A 7,482-nucleotide genomic window follows, 5' to 3' on the forward strand; every position below is an offset into this window, starting at 1 on the left:
GATCTCAATGCGGATTATGATGCGTAATTGCCGGCAGAATGATGTCATTTTCAATTCTGCATCAAAATCTGCACGTTAGCCATATGGATTTTGGTGCAGAAAGTTTTTTAGGACCGCAAACTCCACTGCGTCCTGCGGTAATATTCCGCCCCTAATATGGACGAGTGTCCCGGCCTGACTGCGGGTCTCCTGACCCAAACTCCGAGCGGCATTGGAAGGTATTATGCTCACAGTTTGGGGGAGGAGACCTGCGTCAGGACAGGACACCTGTCCGTATTACGAATACGTAAAAACTGCTAGAATACACTTGTCTGGCACAGGCCTAATGTAATTAATGACTCTTTTTACACTAGCAGACTTTTCAACCATAACGAGCGCCAATCGATGATGTTAGCGGGTCGATCAACGCACTCATGGACTCCGATGCATTCATCAAGTGGCGGCTTTGCAGGCGGATAGCAAGAGAACGAGAAGGAGGGTAAGTAAAAAAAAAAATCACACCCCTGGATTCAGCACTCTCTCCACTATGAGGGCATAACTTTATTTTCTTGGGCTCATAGGAGCTGACATATGTTCCCTATAAAGGGAGTCTGTCAGACCGAAAATGCCGTCCAAACTGCCGGCCTGATGTTCTAGAGCAGGAGGAGCTGAGCAGATGGATATATAGTTTTAGAGGAAAAGATTCAGTAGGGCTGGGTACACACGGGGCGGATTTGACTGGAGGGACTTACCCATTAACCCCCGTTCCCCATTAAACAAAGACACCATACGACTATATGCTGGCATATTGTGGGTAGGCCACAGCCTTTATTAAACTGTATAAAACCTTTTAACGAATCCTCTATTTTTCTCCTTCCATGCCAAAAAATAAAAATGTCCGATTCTAACGTCGTAAAACTGAGGCGTAAGAAGGCCCCTCTCGGCCTGAAAAAGCCCTTCCATTTCTTGCTGGCATGGAAGTCCTCAAATTCCGCCTACCGGCTGTGACAACTTCCTGTAACATTAATCCCATCACCCCTCTAATAATTCTCTTCATCCCCCCCCCTCAGCTCAGAGGGCGGGTGGGCGGGCGTCTTCACTCTTCTTCTCCCGGTCCAGAATGATCTTCCTCTTCCTTCTTCTTCCTCTAACCCTGCTAACTCCACCCCTAACCCCTGGTCACTTCCTTTCTTCCTGACCCCTCCCCTCCAGTCCTCAGCATCTTCGCCAGTAAGCTTTGCTGCTATCTAGACTGGAGGGACTTACCCATTAACCCCCGTTCCCCATTAAACAAAGACACCATACGACTATATGCTGGCATATTGTGGGTAGGCCACAGCCTTTATTAAACTGTATAAAACCTTTTAACGAATCCTCTATTTTTCTCCTTCCATGCCAAAAAATAAAAATGTCCGATTCTAACGTCGTAAAACTGAGGCGTAAGAAGGCCCCTCTCGGCCTGAAAAAGCCCTTCCATTTCTTGCTGGCATGGAAGTCCTCAAATTCCGCCACGAAGGATGCAGCATATTACTATGCTGCACTCCGCCCCCCACATGCCAGCAAAAGAGCCGACTCTACCCCATCCTGCAACCTAGATAAAAAGGTATCTAGCCCTATGTCGCTAAGATGCACTCCGTCACCTCGCATCATCCCGCGCTCTCTTCTCTCCAGCTCCCAATGACGTATTGCTATCCCACCTAACGCTCGCACATGCTTTGATATCCTAAAATTGACAGTCTTCCTCACTCTCTCGATGGCTTCATTATCTCTTGCCTCTCTCCAAATTCTTCTGGCCACGATATCTGACCAAACAATTACGACCTTCTTAAAAAATTCCTTGAAACGAAAAATGTCCGCTTTCATCAATGCTATCAACTCCGCCACCTTTATCTTCCCAAGGTCATTTCCACCAGCGTGAATAACTAATATCACTCTGTCATTCTTCCAGCTGCTGATTTTTAAAACCTCCTGGAGCAGCCTGGGCCATTGTAATCCTCTAATACCAAGCCAACGCACTGGCACATTAAGGCCTAAATTCACGCCAATGGGCCTATTTCTGGCTCTCTTTTCCGCCCAGTATACATAGGAGTGGCCCACCACCCATACTGTCCAATCCGACACTGTGGATAAAATAAAAGAACAAAACCAAAGCAGAAATCGCAACACCATAAACAATATTATAAAACTCTCAGATTTGGCCGAACATATGACCGATAAGCATCTGATTTCCAACGACCCACCTTCTTAACCCCCTCGATACCCATGCCACACGCAAAAGCGGACGTCGCAGCTCCGATCCTAAACGAATGTGATCCGAATTCCAAGGGGTTAAGGCCTAGCATTCTAATGCTATTCCGCATGACCGCCGTAAATTGGTATTTAGTTAGGGGAAAACCCGACGCATGGCACAAAAACGGACCAGTCCCACAGTGTCTCTTGGCGAACTCCTTTACCAGTAACACCGGGCACCACTTTGTCCCCAATTTTCCCACTCTAATCCATTCTCCCATCCCGTATATGTCTGTCTTTGATCTTCTGACACCTATCTTAATACAGTCTTTGTCAATTACCACGTCTGAGAAAAACAGCCCCCCGGGCTTTGACTTGCACGCCGATACTAACTCCCCGATGCGTAATGCGGCAAAAAAGGCGATGGAAAAAGCCGCGCGAAAAAGCTCTGCTTCGGAAGCATCTGTGCAGACCGACTCCACCACGTTGAGAATAGCGTTTAATAACTCGAACGTGATAGGGCGCCTGCCGTCCTTGGTCACCCTGTCCTTCTTCCACCCTTTTATTATTTGCCCAAAAACGAAGTCCTTCGTCACGTCTCTTGTCCCGTGTAAGCGCAACAAAAATGCTATGGCCGATAGTCGTTTTTTCGCCGCATCCGCTGAAGACCCGCTTTTACGCATCGCGGACAGGACATCTAATGTCACCGCCCTTGCTCTTTCTTCTGTTGGAAAAATTCCACCCGCCGCTGCTAACCATTCTTTCCATACTTTGTTATATCGGTTCCATGTGGTACTTGTTACTGACGCTTTAACGAGAGCTAACAGCTCTCCTCTATCACTTCCCACAAGAAAGCAGGGCAACATACCCCCTCGACCTCCGCCGTCGGGTGCAGCTCCCTGAAATGTGACATCTGAAAACGAGAAAGAGCATCAGCAGTAGCATTCAAATATCCTGGTACATGTCTCGCTTTAAACTTAACATTGTGCTGTAAACACCGTAAGATCAAATGGCGTAATGCTGCCAGCACCAACGTTGAGGATGACGATTGCTTGTTGACCATTTGCACCACCGATTGATTATCTGACCAAAAGCAAATATTACCGTTGGCCAACCTCTGGCCCCATATTTCCATTGCCACCACCAAAGGGAAAATCTCCAATAACGCTGTGTTCTTTATCCATTTTCTTTCAATCCATGTATCCGGCCATGCAGCACAACACCATTGATCACCCAATATTACTCCGAATCCGTATGAACCAGCTGCATCCGATACCAAGCCGATCTCTTCATTCTGCTTCTCCTCCTCCAGACATATTACTTGACCGTTAAATGAACTCAGAAAAACTCTCCATATGTGCAGGTCTGATCTCATCCCTTTTGTCACCCTGACAAAATGATGGGGTTCCTTTACCCCTTTCGTTGCTAGTGACAACCGCCGGGAAAAGGCTCGCCCCATCGGAATGACCCTGCACGCGAAATTCAACAACCCTAACAATACTTGAAGTTGGTGCAGTGTAACCTTCCGAGAACTGCCCACCAACTCCACGACTTGGCGCAAACGCGCCACTTTTTCATCCGGCAAGTGGAAAGTCATTTCCTCCGTGTCGATTTCTATGCCTAAAAAACCGAGCCTCGATGCGGGGCCAACCGTCTTCTCATCCGACAAGGGGACCCCGGCTTTTTTCATCAAACTACGAAACGACGAAAGTAAAAACTCGCAGGCCGTCGAATTTGCCTGACCAACAAAAAGAAAATCATCCAAATAATGCGATACCGATGAGATGCCCGTCTCCACTCTTAACATCCATTCCAAGAATGAACTAAAAACCTCAAAATAATAACAGGAGATAGAGCAACCCATCGGTAGGCACATGTCCACAAAAAACTGGTCCTCGATGCTGCATCCCAGCAGATGAAAACACTGCGGATGCACCGGCAGGAGCCGGAAGGCCGATTCAATATCGGCCTTTGCCAACCAAGCGCCTTTACCTGCCTGTCTAACTAATGCAACCGCGCAGTCGAAAGACGCATATGACACCGCCGCTTGCTCTTTTGATATTCCGTCGTTGACTGATTCACCCGACGGATAGGATAGGTGATGGATAAGTCTGAACTTGCCAGCTTCCTTCTTCGGTACCAGTCCCAAAGGGGAAACCCGCAAGTTCACGAAAGGCGGTTCCCGAAATGGGCCCGCCATTCGACCCAATTCTACCTCCTTCAGCAACTTCTCCATCACCAACTGCTTATTATCGCGAGCGGACTTTAAATTCTGGCAAAAAGACGCCGACGAAACTGGGGAATGCGGGATAAAGAAACCTTCAGCAAACCCCGCTCTAAGCAGGTTTGCTTCCAGTCTCCGTGGGTACCGGTCGAGCCACGGCTCCAGGTACTGGACGCTCACCGGCGTTCGCCCCTGTGCCGGGAACTCCCGTCGCTCGTTGGCGTCGGAAACAACGCAACGCCGTGTGCGAACCTCCGCAGACCGAGCATTCGTGCCGAAATTTGCACGATGCGTAAAAACGGCAGTGGCCTTCGTTGAAGGCCCAGCAAGAACCGGACGGTTTTGGGGCCGCAGCAGCCTGCTGTCCGCTGGCTCCTGCGGCCGATCCTTGAAAGCTATGTTTTACGGGTTTCTGCGCCAGGATCAACTGGATCCAAACGTCTGTCGCCTTTGACGCCCAACTGATCTGCTGTGAACCCGAAATTCTGCGACGAAAATCTTCGTCGTATCGCCACCAAGCCGATCCCCCGTGCAACTTATATGCACTGTGGATCGTGTTGATGTACACGAGCAATTCCGGGCCCTTCTGCGGCTGCTGCTTGCACACTACATGTGCCAAAATCAAAAAGGCCTGTAGCCAATTCCCAAATGTTTTGGCTACTTTGGGTTTTTTCTCGCTCCCACGTTCAGTGAACCTTTCCCTGTCAACTGACACGTGTTCGACTGATAACAGCGACCATATATCCACATAGTTACCATTTATAATTTTTGATACCACTTCGTTCTCCAGCCCCGCATCCAACGGGGCTACTCCACAAAACAGCGAGTCTGCTAATTTCAGACCCTCGCTCACCCCTGCCACCGAGGGCAGGCACCTTTGTCCTTGTGCTGGACCACCAACCTCGGGCGAGGCCGCCCTCCCCGGTTTATCATAGGACACTAGAAGCCCTTTATCCATATCATATTTATCCACCAAGGCTCTGAGAGCCACCATAAATTCATCCTTCCGGCTCGTGCCGGACACATTGTCCCAAACTTTATTTAACTGAAACGACTCACCCGCCTCGTTGACCTCCGGCATAGCCAAGGGAACGTTAGGGGCGGGCAGTGATGTTGGTTGGTACTCCCGTGCGTATCGTGCCGTGCCACTTTCTTGGGGGACACGCCGGCTCCTCGGGCTCCTTGACATTGTAGCCCCGCAGGCTGACATCCTGTTACCCGGTCTGCTCCCGCGCTCTCCTTGTCTGATATCTGCAGAAGAAGCCGGTGACCGTGAAAACAAATTCCTCATGACCTGCATCTCCACCTCTCGGTTGCTCTGCCCTTCCCTCCAAGTCACCGCTTCTGCCTGATCACCCCGTACGAATCTGCTCCTCCTCGTCTCCTCTCGTTCTGCTGAAGATGATGAGCAGCTGCGCTCCTCGCGCGCCCTAGCTGTGCGCCTGCTCCTTGCCCCCTCTAACTGCCTGCACCTATCCTGCCCTATAACTCTACCGCTGCTATGATGGGGGCGGCTTAAGCTATTGCGCGCTGCGCAATGCTCCGGGGAGTCCCTCTCTACACTGCTGCTGGATGAAACCCTGAACTCCCTGCGCCTGGCTGAAGACACAGTTGGAGGCCCCCGGCCCCCCCGCGCTATGGCGCGAAAATTCGCCGCCTCTTCTTCGCTGTCTGCCGGCCTGCTCCGCGCTGGTGGGCGAAAATACGCTGATTTTCCGCTCCCGGCGCCCGCCCCATACCGCGCTGTGGTGCGAACTGTCGCTGCTTTTGAGCGATGAAATGATCGCCCCTTCCGCGCAGTAGCGCGAAAATCGTCCACCTCCTCTATTCTGGTCGCTGCCCCCCCCCTATCCCCCCCTAAGTGCTGGTGGCGAATATTCTGCCCTCTGTTTGACTGGCCTTTTTCGGTTCCCCTCCCTCCCCCCCCACTCTCCCCCCCGCTACTCGCGGCGCACGATGAGGGAGATGCACTCTCTGGCATCTCCCTCCTAACGGTCGCTGCATCTCCGCGGCCGGATCTATATCCTGTGCGCGGAACCCTACGCGCGCCTGCTGCTGCACGTGGCGAGCGCTCCGGGACCTCGCTCCTTGGGACCTCGCTCCTTGTACTGCCGTCAGCCGCGGGCATACCTCCTCCCGTGCTGGACTTACCCGACCTGGACGCTGCCGTACCTCCACGGGTAAGTGTTGTCCTCTCCGCTACCTCTGGCTCACCGACTCCCATGCGTTCTGCTGGTTCCGCCTCCTCCCTACCGCGCTGAGACCGCACGGCGCTGTTCCCTCCGAGTCGCTCCGGTCTTGGGCTGCTGTTACGTCCGCCTCTCTTCGCCACCGGGCTGGGGCTCAGACGCGCTGGCGGGTTTCTTCTCCGGGTTGGTCTTCCACGTGGCTCCTCGCTGCTGGGCAAAACCGGCTGGCTGGTGCTCGCTCCTTCTTCCGCCGCTGTCGTCCCCGAAAGGTCTTCAGCCATCTTCACGAGCCAGCTTGTGCCCTGGCTGGCCACCACGTCCTTGATCATCCGCATTAGCTCCTCCATTCTTCAGCTGTTCTGGGTCCGTCTTCACTCTTCTTCTCCCGGTCCAGAATGATCTTCCTCTTCCTTCTTCTTCCTCTAACCCTGCTAACTCCACCCCTAACCCCTGGTCACTTCCTTTCTTCCTGACCCCTCCCCTCCAGTCCTCAGCATCTTCGCCAGTAAGCTTTGCTGCTATCTAGCCACGGAAATTCCGTCCGGAATTTCGCCGCGGCAAATCCGCCTGCGGCCGCTAATCGCGTGCTTAGCCAGCCGTGTGAACGAGCTTTCTCAGAAAACTCATCCACACGGGACGGCAAATCTGCCGCGGCAAAGCCGGCAGAAGCCGGCGCTGCGGCGCGGATTCGCCGGCCGCAGCATGCTTATTTTTTTTCTTCTTCCACTGCGGCTCCGCTCTCCTCTATGGAAGCGCCGGCCGCAGCGGAAGAGCGAGCGGCCAGGCCGCTTCAAAACCCACAGCTAAGTGCTGCGGGTTTTGAAGCAGCGCTTCTCCCGGTGGAAATCTTGCGTTTTTTCG

At 52.3% G+C, this 7,482-nt stretch overlaps 1 protein-coding gene across 3 annotated transcripts; it reads right to left on the minus strand.

Annotated features, from left to right (window-relative positions):
- Positions 1 to 743: 743 nt before the first annotated feature.
- LOC136612655 (uncharacterized) lies at positions 744 to 7,104 on the minus strand. 3 transcript variants are annotated; one of them, XM_066593156.1, is made up of 4 exons: positions 6,584 to 7,104; positions 5,492 to 5,683; positions 3,077 to 3,121; positions 744 to 2,099 (listed from the first exon to the last, which is right to left on the minus strand). In XM_066593156.1, exons 1-4 carry the CDS (start codon positions 6,966 to 6,968, stop codon positions 1,510 to 1,512), a joined length of 1,212 nt encoding a protein of 403 aa, XP_066449253.1. In that variant the 5' UTR covers positions 6,969 to 7,104; the 3' UTR covers positions 744 to 1,509. The 3 variants fall into 3 exon arrangements, with proteins under 3 accessions (XP_066449253.1, XP_066449251.1, XP_066449252.1); XM_066593154.1 differs by having other exon boundaries at positions 744 to 3,121; XM_066593155.1 differs by lacking the exons at positions 5,492 to 5,683; positions 6,584 to 7,104 and having other exon boundaries at positions 3,077 to 5,485.
- Between the last annotated feature and the right edge of the window lie 378 nt (positions 7,105 to 7,482).

Source organism: Eleutherodactylus coqui, chromosome 2, assembly GCF_035609145.1.
Source record: "Eleutherodactylus coqui strain aEleCoq1 chromosome 2, aEleCoq1.hap1, whole genome shotgun sequence".
In the NCBI taxonomy this organism is placed as follows: Eukaryota; Metazoa; Chordata; class Amphibia; order Anura; family Eleutherodactylidae; genus Eleutherodactylus; species Eleutherodactylus coqui.